Source organism: Erithacus rubecula, assembly GCF_903797595.1.
Source record: "Erithacus rubecula genome assembly, contig: SUPER_33_unloc_1, whole genome shotgun sequence".
NCBI lineage: Eukaryota > Metazoa > Chordata > Aves > Passeriformes > Muscicapidae > Erithacus > Erithacus rubecula.
The window spans coordinates 724204-745732 of NW_027636168.1; the positions used below are offsets into that span (position 1 = coordinate 724204).

Sequence of the window (21529 nt, forward strand, 5' to 3'; positions counted from 1 at the left end):
TCCCAGGAATTCTCAGATCCAGATGTCAGAGGTGAATTTCCACATTCCCAAATTTCAGAATTCCCAGAAAATTCCCAGATTTTTCCCAGGAATTCTCAGACCCAGATGTCAGAGGTGAATTTCCACATTCCCAAATTTCAGAATTCCCAGAAAATTCCCAGATTTTTCCCAGGAATTCTCAGACCCAGATGTCAGAGGTGCAGTCCCCCCCCGGGTACCGAACCTCGTGGGCCAGGCAGGGTCCCCCTGGCTCCTTCCCAAAATCCAGCAGGAATTTGGGGTTCAGGCTCAGCCCCCCCTGCTCTGGGTTCACATCCAGCTGCAGCAGCACTGAGCCCTCCCTGGGAATAAAAATGGGAATAAAAAATGGGAATGGGGAAAAAAAAAGGGGGTTTTGGGGATAAAAATGGGGTGGGGAAAAGGGTTTGGGGTTGAGAAAAGGTTTTGGGTAAAAGGATTTAGGGTTGGGATTGGGAGAAATGTTTGGGAAAAAAAAGAAATGGGGTTGGGGAAAGGATTTGGGGTTGGGAAACGGGTTTGGAGTGGAAATATGGGTGGGAAAAAGGGTTTGGGTTGGGAAAATGTTGGGGCTGAGAAAAAGTTTGGGGAAAAAATTTGGGACTGGGAAAAGGGTTTAGGGTTGGGAAAAGGTTTGGGATTGGGACTCTGAAAAGGGTTTGGGTTTGAAAAAAGGGTTTTGGAATGGGGAAAGGGTTTGGGAAAAAAGAAAGGAGGTTGGGAACAAAGAAATGGCATTGAGGAAAGGTTTGGGATAAGGTTTGGGGTTGGGAAAAAGAGTTGGGATTGGGGAAAAAAAAGAAATGGGGCTGGGAAAAGGGTTTGGGATTGGGAAAAAAGGGAAAAGAGCTTGGGAAAAAAAGAATGGGAAAAGGGTTTGGGATTGGGACAAGGGTTTGGGATTGGGAAAAGGGTTTGGGGTTGGGAAAGGGTTTGGGAAAAGGGTTTGGGGTTGGGACAAGGGTTTGGGATTGGGAAAAGGGTTTGGGGTTGGGAAAAGGGTTTGGGGTTGGGAAAGGGTTTGGGGTTGGGAAAGGGTTTGGGAAAATGGTTTGGGGTTGGGAAAGGGTTTGGGAAAAGGGTTTGGGGTTGGGAAAAGGGTTTGGGAAAAGGGTTTAGAGTTGGGAAAAGGGTTTGGGAAAAGGGTTTGGGTTTGGGAAAAGGGTTTGTGGCAGGGACTGACGTGATCATCTCGGGGTAGAACTGCCGGTCCCAGGCGCTGAACAGAGACGTGGTCACGTAGAGACGACGCCCATCCAGGCTGAGCTGCAGCATCTGGGGCCCTCCTGGGATCCTCTTCCCCTGAAATTCCCAAAAATCCCATCCAGGGGATCCCAAATCCCAAATTTTGAGGAAAAATTCCCAGGTTTTGGGCAAAAATACGAAAATTTGGGGAGAAAATTGAATTTTTTTTGAATTTTTCTGTCTCTCGAGGCTGAGCTGCAGGATCTGGGGGCCCTCCTGGGATTCTCTTCCCCTGAAAATCTCAAAATCCCATCCAGGGAATCCCAATTTCCAAAATTTGGGGAAAAAAATTCCCAAAAAATTCACCCAGGAAATCCGAAATCCCAAAATTTGGGGGAAAATTCCCTCAAAAAAATCCATCCAGAAAATCCTACATCCCAAAATTTGGAGAGAAATTCCCCAAAAAATTCACCCAGGAAATCCCAAAATTTTTGGGTTTTTGGGATTTTTGGGATCCCAAAAATTTTGGGATTTCCATCCCTTAAGGAAGGAAAATCCAACCTCAGGAGGGGTTTTGGATATCAAAAATTGCAACATTTTTTGGGAAAAAACCCCAAAATTTGGGGAATATTCACCTGGAAAAAAACCCCCAACCTCAGGAGGAGTTTGGGATGTTGGGAATTTCCAAAATTTTGGGAATTTTGTTGGGAAAAACCTCCAAAAAAATTTGGGAATCCTGACCTGGATCACGCAGGGCTCCGGCTGCTCCTGCAATTCCCGATCTTCCAGCACGGTCACAGCTCCCCCTTTGCAGATGCTGCCTCCCAAAAAAACCTGGAAAAATCCATGGAAAACTTCAGGAATTGTTTAAAAAAATAAAATTGGCAATTTTTTGGGGGGATTTTTGGCTGACCTGGCCCACGAGTTTGGGGTTTTTGGGGTCGCTGATGTCGTACTGGCGAACGTCGCCGTGGATCCAGTTGCTGAAATAAAGGAATTTGTCGTCCAGGGAAATCAGGATATCTGTGATCAAAGCTGCCAGAGGGAATTCCAGAGGAAAATTAGGGAGTGGAGCAGAGGGAATCCCAAAATCTCACCAAAAAATCCCCCCCAAATAGCAAAAAACCCACAAAAAATCGACAAAAAAACCAAAAAATCCCCACAAGAAATCTCAAAAAATCCCAGAAAAAAAATCTCAAAATTCAGCCCCCACCAAATCTAAAAAAAAAAAAAAAATCCCTCAAAAATCCCCACGAAAAATCTCTCCCCACCAAAATCCCCCAAATCCCCCCCCAAAAATCTCAAAAAAATTCCCAAAAAACCCCCCAGAAAATTCCAAAAATCCTCCAAAAATTTTGGAATTTCTCAGGGAATTTTTGAGGAAATTCAGGCCAAAATTTCCAAAGATTTTGATGGAAAACCAACCGTGGGAATGAATTCAAGGCTCTCTAGAATTCCCAGAATAATTCCTGAGAAAATCCAAACCCAAATTCCAAAGATTTTTATGGGGAAAAAAAAAAAAAAAAAAAAAAAAAAAAAAAAGGGTGGAGCCAATTCAGACCCAAATTCCAAAAATTTCTCCCAAAAAAATCAAGCTTGGGGCAAAAAATTTGGAATTTTTTGCCATTTAGGGATCAAATTCTGCCAAAATCCACTCTGGATCAGTGAGAAAATTCCCAAATTTTTCCTAAATTTTTCCAGTTTTTCCCAAATTTCTCCCACCTGGCATTTCTGGGAGGAGCCATCCCTGGACTTTCTTGTTGGGCACCTCAATCACCTTCTCTGCTTCCCATTTTCCTTCCTGAAGGAGGAAAAAAATTAAATTATTTACCCAAAATTCCCAAATTTCCCCAAATTCATGGGATATCCATAATCCCACTGTGATAAAATCTCAGAGGTTTCCCTAAAAACTCAGAGATTTCATGGAAAAATCCCAAGAATTTCATGGAAAAAACCCCCCAAAATCCCCAGATTTCACCCCAAATCCCAGGATTTCACTAAATTTTGTAGAATCTCAGGATCTCCCTAAAACCCCAGGAATTCCATGGAAAAAAAACCCTAAAAACTGCAGAAATTCATGGAAAAATCCCCCCAAAAAATCGAAAATTTCACAGAAAAAAAACCCCAAATCCCTGGATTTTGCCCCAAACTCACAGAGTTTTTGTGGTACCTCAAGATCTCCATAAAACCCCCCAGAATTCCATGGAAAGAACCCCCAAAATCCCCAGAACTCCATGCAAAAAAATCCTAAAAACTCCCAGGAATTCAATGGAAAAAACCCTAAAAAAACCCCAGAATTCCATGGAAAAATCGCTGAAAAACCTCAGAAATTCCATGGAAAAAAAAACCAAAATCCCCAGATTTTGCCCCAAGACCCCCGAATTTCACCCCAAATCCCAGGAACTCACCAAGTTTTGTAGAATCACCAAAATTCCCCAAAAACCAAAAAAATTCCACTGAAAAAACCCTGAAAAAGTGCCAGGAATTCACCTAAAAACCTGAGAATTTCACCGAAAAATCCCCAAAAAACCTCGGAATTTCACAGAAAAAAACCCCAAAATCCCCAGATTTCACCCCAAACTGACAGGATTTTTGTAGGATCTCCAAATATCCCCACTGAGGGCAATGAAACCAGGGAAAAACCTCCAAAAACCCCCCATGGATTCATCGGAAAACACCCAAAAAATCCCCGAATTTTACCGAAAAATCGCTAAAAAGCCTCAAAATTTCACAGAAAAAAACCCCAAAATCCCCAGATTTCACCCCAAACTGACAGGATTTTTGTAGAACCTCCAGATGTCCCCACTGAGAGCAATGAAACCAGGGAAAAACCTCAGAAAACCTCCAGAAATTCACTGGAAAAGCCCAAAAAAATCCCCGAATTTCACCGAAAAATCACAAAAAAAAATCGGAATTTCACAGAAAAAAACCCCAAAATCCCCAGATTTCACCCCAAACTGACAGGATTTTTGTAGAACCTCCAGATCTCACTGAGAGCAATGAAACCAGGGAAAAACCTCCAAAAATCCCCCATGGATTCATCGGAAAACACCCAAAAAATCCCCGAATTCTACCAAAAAATCGCTAAAAAGCCTCAAAATTTCACAGAAAAAACCCCAAAATCCCCAGATTTCACCCCAAACTGACAGGATTTTTGTAGAACCTCCAAATATCCCTACTGAGAGCAATGAAACCAGGGAAAAACCTCCAAAAACCTCCAGAAATTCACTGGAAAAGCCCAAAAAAATCCCAGAATTTCACCGAAAAGTCACAAAAAAAAATCGGAATTTCACTGAAAAAACCCCAAAATCCCCAGATTTCACCCCAAACTGACAGGATTTTTGTAGAACCTCCAGATCTCCTCACTGAGAGCAATGAAACCAGGGAAAAACCTCAGAAAACCTCCAGAAATTCACTGGAAAAGCCCAAAAAAATCCCAGAATTTTACCGAAAAATCGCTAAAAAAGCCTCAAAATTTCACAGAAAAAACCCCAAAATCCCCAGATTTCACCCCAAACTGACAGGATTTTTGTAGAACCTCCAGATCTCCTCACTGAGAGCAATGAAACCAGGGAAAAACCTCAGAAAACCTCCAGAAATTCACTGGAAAAGCCCAAAAAGTCCCCGAATTTCACCGAAAAATCACAAAAAAAAAATCGGAATTTCACAAAAAAAACCCCCAAAATCCCCAGATTTCACCCCAAACTGACAGGATTTTTGTAGAACCTCCAAATGTCTTTACTTAGAGCAATGAAACCAGGGAAAAACCTCCAAAAACCCCCCATGGATTCATCGGAAAACACCCAAAAAATCCCCGAATTTTACCGAAAAATCGCTAAAAAGCCTCAAAATTTCACAGAAAAAACCCCAAAATCCCCAGATTTCACCCCAAACTGACAGGATTTTTGTAGAACCTCCAAATGTCCCTACTTAGAGCAATGAAACCAGGGAAAAACCTCCAAAAACCCCCCATGGATTCATCGGAAAACACCCAAAAAAATCCCCGAATTCTACCGAAAAATCGCTAAAAAGCCTCAAAATTTCACAGAAAAAACCCCAAAATCCCCGGATTTCACCCCAAACTGACAGAATTTTTGTAGAACCTCCAAATATCCCTACTGAGAGCAATGAAACCAGGGAAAAACCTCAGAAAACCTCCAGAAATTCACTGGAAAAGCCCAAAAAATCCCCGAATTTCACCGAAAAATCACAAAAAAAAAATCGGAATTTCACAAAAAAAACCCCCAAAATCCCCAGATTTCACCCCAAACTGACAGGATTTTTGTAGAACCTCCAGATGTCCCCACTGAGAGCAATGAAACCAGGGAAAAACCTCAGAAAACCTCCAGAAATTCACTGGAAAAGCCCAAAAAATCCCCGAATTTTACCGAAAAATCGCTAAAAAGCCTCAAAATTTCACAGAAAAAAACCCCAAAATCCCCAGATTTCACCCCAAACTGACAGGATTTTTGTAGAACCTCCAGATCTCACTGAGAGCAATGAAACCAGGGAAAAACCTCCAAAAACCCCCCATGGATTCATCGGAAAACACCCAAAAAATCCCCGAATTTTACCGAAAAATCTCTAAAAAGCCTCAAAATTTCACAGAAAAAAACCCCAAAATCCCCAGATTTCACCCCAAACTGACAGGATTTTTGTAGAACCTCCAGATGTCCCCACTGAGGGCACAGCCCACGAAGCCCTGGGCAGCACTGGGCTGGTGCAGGAAGCGAATTTCCAGTGGGATGGAGCCGGATCCCAAATCCAGCTGCTGCAGCAGCCGCCGCTCGCCCCAGTCCCACACGTTGATGCGGCGCCCGTAGAGCCCTGAAAAATAATAAAAAAAATAAAATTAACCAAAATTCCCAACATTTACACACTTTAGGGAGTGATGGGAATGAAAGGGAAGAGGGAAAAAAAATTGGGGGTTTTTTAAAGGGGGTTTAGGGTGGAAATTTGGGGGTTTTGGGAGTTTTCGCTCGCAAAAATTTGGATTTTTTAGGGATTTTCAGCCTCAAGTTTTGGGTGTTTAAGGAATTTTTGCTCACGAAAATTTGGATTTTTTAGGGATTTTCAGTCTCAAGTTTTGGGTGTTTAAGGAATTTTTGCTCACAAAAATTTGGATTTTTTAGGGATTTTCAGTCTCAAGTTTTGGGTGTTTAAGGAATTTTTGCTCACAAAAATTTGGATTTTTTAGGGATTTTCAGCCTCAAGTTTTGGGTGTTTAAGGAATTTTTGCTCACGAAAATTTGGATTTTTTAGGGATTTTCAGCCTCAAGTTTTGGGTGTTTAAGGAATTTTTGCTGAACAAAATTTGGATTTTTTAGGGATTTTCAGCCTCAAGTTTTGGGTGTTTAAGGAATTTTTGCTCACGAAAATTTGGGTTTTTTAGGGATTTTCAGCCTCAAGTTTTGGGTGTTTAAGGAATTTTTGCTCACGAAAATTTGGATTTTTTAGGGATTTTCAGTCTCAAGTTTTGGATGTTTAAGGGATTTTCAAGCTCCAATTTTGGATTTTTTTTTAAGGAGTTTTTCAGGTAAAATTTGGATTTTTAAAGAGGTTTTGTGTCGGAAAATGGGATTTTTAAAGGAAATTTCATTGTTGGAAATTGAATTTTAGGGGAATATCCAGACAAAAAAATACAATTTTGAATTAATTTTTGCTGTCAGAAATTGGAATTTTAAAACAATTCTACTCTAAAAAAATCCAAATTTTTAATGTATTTTTACTCTAAAAAAAACCAGAATTTTTCAGGAATTTCTGCTTCAAAACCAGGAAATTTTCAGGAGTTTCTGCTCTCAATATTGAATTTTTTGAGGCATTTCCACCCTAAAAAAAATTGGAATTTTTGAGGAATTTCTGCACAAAAAAATTTCCAAATTTTAATGAATTTATGCTCTAAAAAAATGAATTTATACAGAATTTCCACTCCAAAAAATTCATTTTTTTGGGGAATTTCTGCTGTCAAAAATTGAATTTTTAATGCATTTTTGCTCTAAAAAATTTGAATTTTTGTGGAATTTCTGCTCTAGAAAATCCAATTTTTAATAAATTTTCGCTGCAAAAAAAGGAATTTTTTTATACATTTCCACTCTAAAAAAAAAAAAAAAAAAATTCAGGAATTTCTCCTCTAAAAAACTGAATTTTTGTTGTATTTCCACTCCAAAAAATGGAATTTTTCAGGAATTTCCACCCTCAAAAACTGAATTTTTAATACATTTCTGCTCTAAAAACCAGAATTTTCGAGGAATTTCTGCCTTAAAAAATTCTAATTTTTAGCGAATTTATGCTGCAAAAAATGCGATTTTTAACAAATTTGTGCCGTAAAAAACCCAATTTTTAATGAATTTACGCTGTAAAAAATCCGATTTTTAACAAATTTGTGCCATAAAAATAACGATTTTTAATGAATTTATGCTGTAAAAAATCCGATTTTTCATGAATTTATGCTGTAAAAAATCCAATTTTTAACGAATTTACGCTGTAAAAAATCCAATTTTTAACGCATTTTTGCTGTATAAAATCCGATTTTTAACAAATTTATGCTGTAAAAAATCCAATTTTTAATGAATTTGCGCTGCAAAAAATCCGATTTTTAACAAATTTATGCTGTAAAAAATCCAATTTTTCATGAATTTACGCTGTAAAAAATCCAATTTTTCATGAATTTATGCTGTAAAAAATCCGATTTTTAAGGAATTTACGCTGTAAAAAATCCGATTTTTAACGAATTTATGCTGTAAAAAATCCGATTTTTAACGCATTTTCGCTCGGAAAAATGCGATTTTGACGGAATTTTCACTGTAAAAAATGGAATTTTTTGGATTTTTCTGCCAAAATGGAATTTTATTTTTGTTTCTCCCAGACCTTTCTGCACATCCTGGGGGTTGAAGCCCTGCAGCAGGGCTCTGGGCACTCCCCACTCTGTGCTCAGCAGGACGTTGTGCCGTGGTTGGTACCAGAAGTCATAACCCAGCTCGGGGCTTTTTTCTCCTTTTTCCCAATTTCCTTTCACCTCAAAGGTTTCTCCATCCAGCAGGACAAAAGTGCCTGGAAAAAAAACCCAAAAAAGTGGGTTTGGAGAGGTTCAAAGAGATTAAAATCACATCATTCCTTAATTTATTTAGATTTATTTATTTATTGAGTCTATCCTTAATAATAATTCCTGGAATTGTTTTCCTACGGATTTATAGAGATTTAAATAAATCAAATTATTTCTTTATTTCTATTCCTAATCCCAGGGGATTTTCCATTCCTAAAATTTTCTATCCCTGAAATTTTCCATCCCTAAAATTTCCCATCCCTAATTTTTTCCAACCCTAAAATTTTCCATCCCTAAAATTTTCTATCCTTATAATTTTCCATCCCTAAAATTTCCCATCCCTAAAATTTTCCATCCCTAAAATTTTCCATCCCTAAAATTTCCCATCCCTAAAATTTTCTATCCTTAAATTTTTCCAACCCTAAAATTTCCCATCCCTAAAATTTTCTGTCCTAAAATTTTCTATCCCTAAAATTTTCCATCCCTGGAATTTTTCTATCCTTAAATTTTTCCAATCCTAAAATTTCTATCCCTATAATTTTCTATCCTTAAAATTTTCCATCCCTAAAATTTCCATTCCTAAAATTTCCCATCCCTAAAATTTTCCATCCTAAAATTTTCTATCCTTAAATTTTTCTATCCCTAAAATTTTCTATCCTTAAAATTTCCCATCCCTAAAATTTCCCATCCCTAAAATTTTCCATCCTAAAATTTTCTATCCATGGAATTTTTCTATCCTTAAATTTTTCAAACCCTAAAATTTCTATCCCTAAAATTTTCTATCCTTAAAATTTTCCATCCCTAAAATTTCTATTCCTAAAATTTCCCATCCCTAAAATTTTCCATCCTTAAATTTTTCTATCCCTAAAATTTCCCATCCCTAATTTTTTCCAACCCTAAAATTTTCCATCCCTAAAATTTTCCATCCTAAAATTTTCTATCCATGGAATTTTTCTATCCTTAAATTTTTCCAACCCTAAAATTTCTATCTCTAAAATTTTCTATCCCTAAAATCTTCCATCCCTATAATTTTAGAATCCCACAAATCCCAAACGTTTTAATAGGAAAAAAATCAACAAAAAACCGCTAAAATTTGCTAAAAAAATCATGAAAATTCCAATTTTTTGCTGGATTTTGCAGCTGGAGGATGGGGAGTGAATCCCTGGGGATTCTTTTTTTTGGGAATTTTGGGAATTTTGGGAATTCCAACCTTTGCCATTGCCCTGAGGGTCCCCCAGGCAGCTGATGAGGATCTCCCCTGAGCCCAGGCAGTGCGAGGTGTGCGGGAAGGCAGCGTTGGCTTTGAGAGCCAATTGCTCAGCTTCCACCACCTGGATTGGGGAGAAAAATGGGGAAAATGGGAAAATTGGAATGTTGGAAGGGAAAAGGGGAGGAAAGGGAAAAAAAATAAGGGGAAAAAATCAGGGGGAAAAGGGAAAAATTGTGATGAAAGGATGAAAGTGGGGGAAAATCGGAAAGAAAATAAGGAAGAAAAGGAGGGAAAATCAGGAAAAAATCTGGGGAATAAAGGGGAAACAGATTGGGATGGAAAAGAGGAAAAATCAGTGAAAAATCAGGGGGGGAAGAGATGAAAAAAGAGAGAAAAAAGAGGGGGGAAAATCTGGAAGAAATCAGAAAAAAATTGGAAAAAGGGGGGAAATCAGAAAGAAATTGGGGGGGAAAAGGGGAGAAAAAGAGAGAAAAAGGCAGAAAAGGGAGAAAAAGGAGAAAGGGGGGGGAAAGGAAGAAAAGGAGGAGAAAATGGGAGAAAAGAGAAAATCTCAAGAGGAAAAAATTAGAAAAAAAATCAGGAAAAATCGGAAAAAATTGGAAAAAAATCGGAAAAAAAATCGGAAAAAATCAGAAAAAGCAGGGAAAAAAGTGGGGAAAAAAAGCAGGAAAATTCCAATTTTCCCCACCTTGTGCAGCCTGGGAGCCCTGGGGTCAGTGGCCACGTCCACAATGTAGATCCTGGAGGAGACCAGGCTGGGCAGGATGAGGAAATCCCGGGATTTGTGGGGGTCCCCGTGGCAGCTGCTGCAGGCGTTCCAGCCTGAGTGGTGCAGCTCATCCCCCACATGTGGCATTGGCAGCCGGTGCAGCACCTGAGAAAAAGAATATCACAACCCCTTCCTGGCATTTGTTGGGATTTGCCAGATTTTCCTGCATTTTTTCGGGGATTTTCTTCAATTTTTTTTTACACAGATTCTACTGGATTTTGTCTGATTTGGGATCGTGGATTTTCCCGGGTTTGGAATTGCTGGATTCTCTCAGATTCTCATAGATTTTCCCTGTTAGAAGTCTGGATTTTCCCAGACTCTCCCAAGTTAGGATCCTGGATTTTCCCAGATTCTCTCAGGTTTGGGATCCTGGATTTTCCCAGATTCTCCTGGATTTTCCCAGATTTGGAATCCTGGATTTTCCCAGATTCTCCTGGATTTGGGATCCTGGATTTTCCCAGACTCTCCCAGGTTTGGAATGCTGGATTTTCCCAGATTCTCCTGGATTTGGGATCCTGGATTTTCCCAGACTCTCCCAGGTTTGGAGTCCTGGATTTTCCCAGACTCTCCCAGGTTTGGAATGCTGGATTTTCCCAGACTCTCCCAGGTTTGGAATCCTGGATTCTCCCAGATTCTCCTGGATTTTCCCAGATTCTCCCAGGTTTGGGATCCTGGATTTTCCCAGATGCTCCCAGGTTTGGAATCCTGGATTTTCCCAGATTCTCCTGGATTTTCCCAGATTCTCCCAGGTTTGGAATCCTGGATTCTCCCAGATTCTCCCAGGTTTGGAATGCTGTATTTTCCCAGACTCTCCCAGGTTTGGAGTCCTGGATTTTCCCAGACTCTCCCAGGTCTGGAATGCTGGATTTTCCCAGACTCTCCCAGGTCTGGAATGCTGGATTTTCCCAGACTCTCCCAGGTTTGGAATGCTGGATTTTCCCAGACTCCCAGGTCTGGAATGCTGGATTTTCCCAGACTCCCAGGTCTGGAATGCTGGATTTTCCCAGACTCTCCCAGGTTTGGGATCCTGGATCCCAGCCTCCCCCAGCCCTGGAGTACCTGGCAGTACTGGGGGGATTGGGGATCCACATCCACGGTGGCCAGGAAGTCGGGGCGGGCGCTGCCGGTGCTGCGGTAGATGCAGGGCAGGTACAGCAGCTGCTCCCTGGGCCCTGCAGGCACAGCTTGGGATCAAATTCCACCTTTTCCCACATTTCATCCCTTTCCCCTGCCCCTGATGCCAAAAGAATTCCAGGATTTGGGGTGCTGCCCAGCACTTGCCTTTCATGGCCTCCAAGGGGCTGGCGTAGCCCGGCCCGCAGGCGCCGCATTTTCCTGCTGGGAGAGGAGAAATTCCATGAATCCCCAGCCCAGAGTGCTGCAGAAATCCTGGGAATGGGGCTTTCCATGGGCTCCTCATTCCCACCTCCCCACTCCCTCATTCCCACCCCCTCATTCCCAAATTCCCACCTCCCCATTCCCACCTCCACATTCCCTCATTCCCACCCCCTCATTCCCAAATTCCCACCTCCCCATTCCCACCTCCACATTCCCTCATTCCCACCTCCCCATTCCCAAATTCCCACCTCCCCATTCCCTCATTCCCACCTCCTCATTCCCAAATTCCTCATCTCCACATTCCCTCATTCCCATCTCCACATTCCCTCATTCCCATCTCCACATTCCCTCATTCCCATCTCCACATTCCCAAATTCCCATCTCCACATTCCCAAATTCCCACCTCCTCATTCCCAAATTCCCACCTCCCCATTCCCAAATTCCCACCTCCCCATTCCCGAATTCCTCATCTCCACATTCCCTCATTCCCATTTCCCAGCCTTACATGATTCAAATTCCCCATTCCCAATTCCCAGCCTAGAATCCATGGAATTCCCAATTCCCCATTCCCAACTCCTCATTTCCAATCCCCCATTTCAGGGAATTCCCAATTCCCCATTCCCAATTCCTTATTCCATGGAAACCCCCAATTCTCCATTCCCAATTCCCAGCCTAGAATCCATGGAATTCCCAATTCCTTATTCCATGGAAACCCCCAATTCTCCATTCCCAATTCCCAGCCTAGAATCCATGGAATTCTCCAGTCCCCATTCCCGATTCTTTATTTCCAATTTCCCATTCCATGAAATTCTCCAGTCCCCATTCTCGATTCCCAGCCTTGAATCCAAGGAATTCTCCATTCCCAATTCCTCATTTCCAATTCCTCATTCCATGGAATTCCCAATTCCTTATTCCATGGAATTCCCAATTCCCAATTCCTCAATCCATGGAATTCCCAATTCCTTATTTAATGGGAATTTCCCATTCCCAATTCCTCATTCCATGAGAATTCCCTATTCCTCATTCCATGGAATTCCCAATTCCTTATTCCATGGAATTCCCAATTCCTTATTCCATGGAATTCCCAATTCCTTATTTCATGGGAATTCCCAATTCCTCATTCCATGGAATTCCCAATTCCTTATTCCATGGAATTCCCAATTCCCAATTCCTCAATCCATGGAATTCCCAATTCCTTATTTAATGTGAATTTCCCATTCCCAATTCCTTATTCCATGGAATTCCCAATTCCCAATTCCTCATTCCATGGAATTCCCAATTCCTCATTCCATGGAATTCCCAATTCCTTATTCCATGGAATTCCCAATTCCTCATTCCATGGAATTCCCAATTCCTTATTCCATGGGAATTCCCAATTCCTCATTCCATGGGAATTCCCAATTCCTCATTCCATGGGAATTCCCAATTCCTCATTCCATGAAATTCCCAATTTCCAATTCCTTATTCCATGGAATTCCCAATTCCATGGAATTCCCAATTCCCAATTCCTCAATCCATGGAATTCCCAATTCCTCATTTCATGGGAATTCCCAATTCCTCATTCCATGGAATTCCCAATTCCTCATTCCATGAAATTCCCAATTCCTTATTTTATGGGAATTTCCCATTCCCAGTTCCTAATTCCCAATTTTTGGGCCTTGAATTTGTTCATCCAGAGGAGAAAAAACGGAATTTATCAAAAATTTTGGGGCCTTGGATTTCCCCATTCCCAGGAATAAAACATGGGATTTTTCCCAATTTTTGGACCATGGATTTGTTCATTCTAGATAACAAAACATGGAATTTATCCCAAATTTTGGAGCTTTCTTTTTGCTCATTCCAGGAATAAAATATTGGAATTTATCCCAAATTTTGGGGCCCTTGGATTTGGTCATTCCAGAGAATAAAAGATTGAATTTATCCCAATTTTTGGCTTTGAGTTGCCAAGTAGGAGAGGTAAATTTGGGATTTTTTAGCAAGGGTTGGAAAAAAATTGGAATTTCTTTAAAATTCCAAGGTTTAATATCAAAATATTCCAAATTTCAGGGAGGTAAATTTGGATTAAAAATGGAAAAAATCAAATTAAAATTCAAATTAAAGAAGCCACAGGGAAAAAAAAAATCCAGGGAATTTCAGGAATCTTCTCCCAAAAAATTCCAAATTCCCAAGGAAATTCACAGAGTTCATTTTTTTCAGAGCATTCCAGGATTTATTTCTTCCCATAATTCCCATTTTTTGGAGCTCTCAGGTCCTTCCAGGTTTGTCAATCATTCCCAAAGTTTTTTAAATTGACTTCCAGGACCTTGGAGGCAAAAAAAAAAAAAATCTTCAAAAAATTCCATTTGGGAGTGAAAAAAAATCCAGGAAAATCAAGATATTTTTTGGTTGGAATATTGATATTTTTTGGCAACATATTCCTGCTAAAAATTCCTCATTTTTGGCTGGGTTTGATCTCAAAATTCCTGATTTTTTTTTTAATTTCCCCCAACAATTCCCATGGAAACAGTTTCTAAGTTTTTTGGCCCCTCCCACTTTTTCCACAGTGCCAAAAGTGAAAGTTCCTGAAAATCCAAAGTTTTAGCCTAAAAAAAATATCAGAAAATCAAGAAAAATATCTTGAAAAATCAGGGATTTATCACAAAAAAACAAACAAACAAACAAACAAACCCTAAAAAAAAAAAACAAGCAGGAAAAAGCTCAAGGATTTTTCCAAGTTTTTTTTTCTGTTCCAAACCAGTTTTTAGAAGTTAAAGGATTAAAAATTCCTAATTAATTTGAAGCAAAACCAGATTTTAATCAAGGAATTGAAGCTCTTAATTAAAACCCTCGGGGGGGGGGGGGGGGTTTAGGGAATATTTAAATATCTAAAAAAAACCAGAAAAAAAAAAAATGGAATTTGACCCGACCCACCCCCAACCCCCCGTGTGCAATAAAACAGCAAATTCCCGGATTTTTTGGGGGATTTTGAAGGATTTTGGGATTTCTTACCCATCCTGGGAATGACAATTCCAAAATTTCTTGGATTTTTTCGGGAGAAAGAGCCGGGAAAAGATCGGAAAGCCCAAAAAAAAGGGGCGGGATTGGAGGAGGAGCCGAGGGGAGGGGCCGGAGCTGGAAAAAAACAAAATTTCCACCTTAAAATTCCACCAGGAAATTCCCAAATTTCTCCCACCCTCCATCAATTTTTAAATTTTTAATTCAAATTTTCCCGTTTTATTCTCCCAATTTGGGAGGAATTTGGGAATAGAGAAGAAAGGAGGAGTTTTGGCTGAAAAAAAAATGGGATTTTTTCAGGAGTTTTGGTTCCAAAAATTGAAGGTTTTTTGGGATTGTTTCCAGGGAATTCTCTCCCAGTTGCAATCAGCAGTTTTTAAAAATATTTTGTGGGGTTTTTTTCGGTGGAAAAATTCCAAAATATCAGATTTGAAAAATCAGGATTTTACTCCTAATTTCTGCTGGGATTGTCCCAAATAAGAATTAATTAATTTATGATTATTCATTTATTTATTATGGGTTTTAAAAGGAATTTACCTTTTTTTTCCCCTCTCTCCAGGGATGTTTAATTGGGAATTTCTAAAATATTCCCATTTTTAACATTCCTGCTTTTACAAGGGAAAATACCCCAAAAATGAGATTATTTTTGCTGTTTTCCCCTCTATTTTTAAGATATTTTTCCTCATTTTTGGGCTTTTTTTTCCCCTCATTTTTTTGACTATTTTCCCCTCTTTTTTTTTGGGCTATTTTCCCTTTTTTGGGGCTGTTTTTTCCACTTTTTTTTTTAACTGTTTCTCCCCAATTTTGGGAATTTCCCAGCCCAAACTCATCCTTTACCCACACTCCAAAACCTCTTCTGGTTACCCTGAATTCTGAAATTTTCTCCTTAAATCTCATCCCAAAGAGCAAAAGATTTTTCTCATTATTTTAATGGTTATTTTAATCACATTTTGGCACCTGGGAAAAGAGAATTTAATAAAGAATTCTATTTTTAGCAGCACAAAAAGCGTGGGAAGGGCCCATCCCAAATTTAAATTATTCCAGAGATAAAAATCTCTTTTGGCTCAGAACAACTTCCCTAATTAATCCTTAATTAGTCCTTAATTATCCACGGATTCCCTAAAAATCTAATTTCTTTACTCTGGAATTCATTGTGGCACAGAAAATTGGGGTTTATTCCTAAAAAAATTAAATTAAAATAATGAAATTAAAAGTTTGGGAGCTCAGGAATCTCCAATTTCTGTCCCATCCCAAATTTCATAAGGAATGTGGCAAAAAAAACAAAAAAAAAAAAACAAAAAAAAGAGGAATTAAAGCAAGGCTTGAAATATAATGAAGTGTTTAATGTATTTAAATTAAAATATATGAAATTAATAAAAATAAAATTTACTTTATTATTCTCATTCTCCTGTTTTGATGGATTTTTTTCCCAGATGTTGGATCCTGATTATTCCAAGGTGGAGAAAACTGGGAAAATTTGGATTTTCAACCTTGAAATTCCTGCCTGGAACTGCTTGCCTAAAGGAGAAAGGAAAAAAAAACCAAAACCCTCAACTCAATTAAATTAATTTTTAAATTTGAAATATGGATAAAACAATAATTAATAATAAATAGTAAATCATTAAGATAAAAATAAAAATATTAACTAAAAATTATTTAAAATACAATTTATTGAAAATACAAATCACATTTTGAAACAGAATTAATGGCAAAATTTAAAACTTTAAATTCATCATGAATATCAGAATGTTTATCCCAATTAGGCTGATTTCCCCCATTTTTTGGGCTGTTTTCCCTATTTTTAACCTGGTTTTTTTCCCCCCATTTTTGGGCTGTTTTTCCCCCATTTTTGGGCTGTTTTTCCCCCCATTTTGGGCTGATTTCTCCTCATTATTTTTTTCTATTTCCCTCATTTTTTGGGGCTGTTACTCCCCATTTTGGGCTTTTTTCCCCCCTCATTTTTAGGCTGTTTTCCACTAATTTTTTGGACAATTTCCACCCTTTTCGGGCTGTTTTTTCCTCATTTTTTGGAGCTGTTTCTCCCCATTTTTTGGTCTGTTTTTTCCTCATTTTGGGACAGTGTTTCTACATTTTTAGTATTTTTTTCTACTTATTTTTGGGCTGTTTCCCCCCACTTTTGGGGCTGTTTCCACCCTTTTTGGGGGCTGTTTTTCCACATTTTTGAAGCTGTTTACACCTTTTTGGTCTGTTTTTCCCTCATTTGGGGAATGACTTCCCCTCACTTTTTGGTGCAATTTTTCCCCATTTTTGGTCTGGTTTTTTCCTCATTTTGGAACTGATCCACTCCATTTTTTGAGGCTGTTTCCCCATTATTTTGGGTTATTTTTTTCCTTATTTTTGGGAGGCTGCTTTCCCCTATTTTGGGGCTGTTTTTTCCTCATTTTGGGCTTTTTCCCCCTCATTTTAGAGTTGCATCAGGTAGAGAATTTTTAGCGTCAGGGGGAAGATTTTTGGCCAGGGAACACCTTGGGTACCAAACTTCTCACCTGAGCATGTCAGGGTGGTTAAAGCCCATCCAGGTAGATCCAACATTTGCCTCAGGTGGGAGATTTTGGCTTCAGGTGGAGAATTTTTTGCCTTAAGTGGAGTTTGGCCAGGGAGCACCGAGGAGCACCGAGCATCCCTCAGCGGTGAGGATGACCGCCCCTCACAGCCCTGAGGGGCTCTCGGGCCGTGCTGGGACACCCTCAGCCCGTGAGGCAGCACCGGCCGCTTCTCCCGCCATTCCCCAACCCCTCAGCCCCGCAGCCATGGCGGATCCATGAGGGGCAAACCCGTGAGGAGCGGGCGGGGGTCGCGACCCAGCGCCGCCATGTTCCCGCCCTTCCCCTTCCCTCCCTCAGCCGCCTCAGGGCTCGGCCCCCGTGACGTCACCGCGCGCAGAGGGAAGTGACGTCACCGGTATCCCTCCGCCGTCCAGGTCCCCTTTTTGTGTGTGTGGTGTGTGTATTTTGTGTGTGTGGTGCGGCTGCGGGCGCCGCGCGCCTGTATCAGCCCGCCGGGCCCGAACGACCCTTTTTTTTTATTCCCCCCCTTTTCCGTGAGGGTGAAGTAGAGGAGGGGAGGGGAGGGGGGAACCCACACGCACGCCAAGCACGGAGCCGCCCCCCGGCAGAACGTACAGAGGGCGAGCAGAGGCAGGGATAATTCCTTCTTCATCACCATCTTCATCTCCTCCTCAGCATCCCGCCAAGTGTGAGGCGAGGGTGGGGTGGGGGGGGCTCATGCCACCTGCCCCCGCGCCCTGCGGGGAGAGAGGCGGAGCCCCATAGGAGAGAGCGGGCGGCAGCGCTGAGGAAGGTGAGGCGGGGGTCGCGGGGAAACGGGGGGATTAAGGCAGCGGAACCTCCCGGGGCTGACGGCGACAGCGGCGGGAGATGGAGGTGGGGGGGGAATCGGTGACGGTGGAACCGGCTCGAACCGCCCGGGAATGGGGGAGAAGGAGGGAATGAAGGAGAAAGGGGGGGGGGCGGCAGGGCCGGAGCGCGCCGTACACAAAGCGGTGGCGGGAGGAGGAGGAGAAGAGCAGCGGCAGCAGCAGGAGGAGGAGGAGAAGGAGGAGGAGGGAGGGCTCGGGGTGCCGAGGAGGGCCCGGGGAGGAGCCGCGGCCGCTCCCGCCGGGCCCCGGGCGGGCGCTGAGGGACGCGGAGGGATCCGGCGGCAGCCCCTCACGGCCCGGGGGGCGCGGGTGAAGGCGGCCGCCCTCAGGGGAGGGGGGCGGCGGTGATGCGGCCCCGCCGCCGCTCCCTCCGCGCACCCCCTCCCGCCGTACCGGGGATCCCGTCACGGTTCCCTCACGGTGCCCTCACGGTTCCCTCAACGGTCTCCCCCTCGGGTCGCCACCAGCGGGGTGAGGGAAGGGGCGGTCGTGTCCCTCCTTTCCCCCCTCTCCCGGTGCTGCGCCCCCTCCTCTCTTTGGCGGCGCTGCTTCGCTGGTGGTGCGCCATGTTGGGCACGGGGATTATTTTTCGCTCTCTTTCTTAGCCGCCACAATACGCTGAGGGTGTGTGGGGGGCTTTTCCCGGAGTTTCGCGGAGGAGCGGCCTTTTCCGGTTTTCAGGAGGTTCAGGAAAAGGGAGGGTTTGTTAGCAGCGGTTTGCGGGGTGCGACCACCACCCCTCCATCATCCGTGGCCTTGCTGGTGCTTCACCTTCGCTGAGTGAGTGCGTCTGCAGCGCCCTGAGGGTTGGGAGCCCCTCGGCACAGCGATTTGGGGGTTGGGGTCCCAATGTTCTCCTCAGGGATTTGGGGGTTGGGATCCCAATGTTCTCCTCAGGGTTTGATGGTTGGGATCCCAATGTCTCAGGGATTTGGGGTTGGGATCCCATGTTCTCCTCAGGGATTTGAGGTTGGGATCCCAATGTTCTCCTCAGGGGTTTGGGGTTGGGGTCCCAATGTTCTCCTCAGGGATTTGGGGTTGGGATCCCAATGTTCTCCTCAGGGGTTTGGGGTTGGGGTCCCAATGTTCTCCTCAGCGATTTGGGGTTGAGGTCCCAATGTTCTCCTCAGGGATTTGGGGTTGGGGTCCCAATGTTCTCCTCAGGGACTGGGATCCCAATGTTCTCCTCAGGGATTTGGGGTTGGGGTCCCAATGTTCTCCTCAGGGATTTGGGGTTGGGATCCCAACCTTCTCCTCAGGGATTTGGGGTTGGGGTCCCAATGTTCTCCTCAGGGATTTGGGGTTGGGGTCCCAATGTTCTCCTCAGGGATTTGAGGTTGGGATCCCAACCTTCTCCTCAGGGATTTGGGGTTGGGGTCCCAATGTTCTCCTCAGGGATTTGGGATCCCAATGTTCTCCTCAGGGATTTGGGGTTGGGGTCCCAATGTTCTCCTCAGGGATTTGGGGCTGGAGTCCCAATGTTCTCCTCAGGGATTTGAGGTTGGGATCCCAATGTTCTCCTCAGGGATTTGAGGTTGGGATCCCAATGTTCTCCTCAGGGATTTGAGGTTGGGATCCCAATGTTCTCCTCAGGGATTTGAGGTTGGGATCCCAATGTTCTCCTCAGGGGTTTGGGGTTGGGATCCCAATGTTCTCCTCAGGGATTTGGGGTTGGGGTCCCAATGTTCTCCTCAGGGATTTGAGGTTGGGATCCCAATGTTCTCCTCAGGGGTTTGGGGTTGGGATCCCAATGTTCTCCTCAGGGATTTGGGGTTGGGATCCCAATGTTCTCCTCAGGGTTTGGGTTGGGATCCCAATGTTCTCCTCAGGGGTTTGGGGTTGGGATCCCAATGTTCTCCTCAGGGACTGGGATCCCAATGTTCTCCTCAGGGATTTGGGGTTGGGATCCCAATGTTCTCCTCAGGGATTTGAGGTTGGGATCCCAATGTTCTCCTCAGGGGTTTGGGGTTGGGATCCCAGTTGTCACCCTCAGCAGTTTTGGGTAGGAAGGTAGGAATGTCAATCCCAAATCCCTGATGAGAACGTTGGAATACCAACCCCAAATCCAAGGAGAACATTGGGATCCCAAATCCTTGAGGAGAACATTGGGATACCAAATCCAAGGAGAACATTGGGATCCCAAATCCTTGAGGAGAACATTGGGATCCCAAATCCAAGGAGAACATTGGGATCCCAAATCCAAGGAGAACATTGGGATCCCAAATCCTTGAGGAGAACATTGGGATCCCAAATCCTTGAGGAGAACATTGGGATCCCAAATCCAAGGAGAACATTGGGATCCCAATCCCAAATTTTGTCTCCAGTGTGACCCTCAGGAGCAGCTCCATCCCCTTAATTTGGGAATATTTGGGAGAATTCCCAATGTTTGGGGGAATTCCCAGTATTTGGGAATTTTCATCCCAAGGTTTGTGTGGAATTCTCTCCGTGCCAGGGATTGGGATCCTGCTTCCCAAAAATCTGATTTTATTTGGATTCCTCTGATCCCAGAGGATGGCAGGGATCCCACCAGGGAAATTCTTAAAGGTGCTGAAAAAAAAAAGGAATTCCAAATAAAGAAAAATAAATTTAAAAATCAAAAATAAAAATAATAAAATTGTAGGAAGCAGAATAAAGAAGAAAACCCTAAAATCAAAATAAAAGAAAGAATGTTTAAGTTTGTTATTTGAAATATTTTGTATTTATTTTCTAGAATTTTTTTTGTTCTTGTTTGTATTTTTTATTCTTATTTCTATTTTTTTTGGATGTCTGCACAATTTTTCCTTTAAATCCCAAAATTCTTGGAATTCTGTCACTGCTTTAATTTATATTTATACTTTTATTTCTATTTTCATTTTCATTTATATTAATGTTCTTATATTTTTAGTTTTTATTTCTTGTGTTCTTTTTTAAAATTTTTTTATGCTTGTAGTTTGAACTTCTAATTTTTAATTTTATTTTTAACCTTAATTTCAACATTAGTTTTGTTTTTAATCTCATTTTTATTTTTACTTTTGCTTAATTTTAATTTAATGATTGCATTTTTATTTTTTATTTCTTAAAAACATTTAATACAATTCAATTTAATTTTAATTGTTATTAAAAGCCCCCAAACCAAGCTGAGAAAAAAAATCTCAATTTTGGGTCAGTAGAGGGAATTTTCATCCCAAATTCCAAAGAATTCCTTGGAAAGAAACTGAAAATTAAAACTTCACATTTCTCAGTGGAAAAGAGGAGAAAAAATTCAATTTTTTTTGAAATCCCTGAATTTTCCTTGTGTAAAAAACCCTGAAAATTTCCATTTCCATTTGATTTTCTTTGGGATTTCGACTTCTAAACCATCCCAACCCCTTTATCCCCATCCCTCCTGTTGGCAATAAAATATTAGATATTTTACTTCCAAATTCCCATTTTTTCTCTGTTTTTCCAGGATGGCAGACACAGATCTTTTCATGGAATGTGAGGAGAGAGTTGGAGCCATGGCAGAAAATCACGACGTCATCGAGGATTCTGTGGTGGAAGATTACAATTCCATGGAGAAAAATTCCACAGGTG

General features: G+C 41.8%; 1 protein-coding gene and 1 long non-coding RNA gene across 3 annotated transcripts; both read right to left on the bottom strand.

Moving 5' to 3' along the window:
* Nucleotides 1–11: 11 nt before the first annotated feature.
* Nucleotides 12–11431, bottom strand: LOC306813906 (methanethiol oxidase-like). 2 transcript variants are annotated; one of them, XM_079329589.1, is made up of 10 exons: nucleotides 11305–11406; nucleotides 10165–10350; nucleotides 9456–9576; nucleotides 8071–8253; nucleotides 5852–6030; nucleotides 2926–3004; nucleotides 2117–2238; nucleotides 1945–2037; nucleotides 1207–1320; nucleotides 12–341 (listed from the first exon to the last, which is right to left on the bottom strand). In XM_079329589.1, exons 2-10 carry the CDS (start codon nucleotides 10330–10332, stop codon nucleotides 192–194), a joined length of 1209 nt encoding a protein of 402 aa, XP_079185715.1. In that variant the 5' UTR covers nucleotides 10333–10350; nucleotides 11305–11406; the 3' UTR covers nucleotides 12–191. The 2 variants fall into 2 exon arrangements, with proteins under 2 accessions (XP_079185715.1, XP_079185716.1); XM_079329590.1 differs by having other exon boundaries at nucleotides 18–341; nucleotides 1202–1320; nucleotides 11305–11431.
* Nucleotides 11432–11445: 14 nt separating this feature from the next.
* On the bottom strand, nucleotides 11446–17819 carry LOC306813908. Its single transcript, XR_013777062.1, has 3 exons — nucleotides 17721–17819; nucleotides 15968–16095; nucleotides 11446–11583 (listed from the first exon to the last, which is right to left on the bottom strand). It is a non-coding gene; the product is annotated as an uncharacterized lncRNA (long non-coding RNA).
* Between the last annotated feature and the right edge of the window lie 3710 nt (nucleotides 17820–21529).

Bases quoted from the DNA above. Each gene is read 5' to 3' on its own strand.
- LOC306813906 (XM_079329590.1), bottom strand. From the start codon at position 10,332: ATGCCACATGTGGGGGATGAGCTGCACCACTCAGGCTGGAACGCCTGC. The intron at 1,321-1,944 runs GTCAGGATTCCC...TGGGAATTTCAG, and splicing joins CGGAGCCCTGCGTGATCCAG to GGGAAGAGGATCCCAGGAGG. The intron at 342-1,201 runs GTCAGTCCCTGC...TTTTATTCCCAG, and splicing joins TTCTACCCCGAGATGATCAC to GGAGGGCTCAGTGCTGCTGC.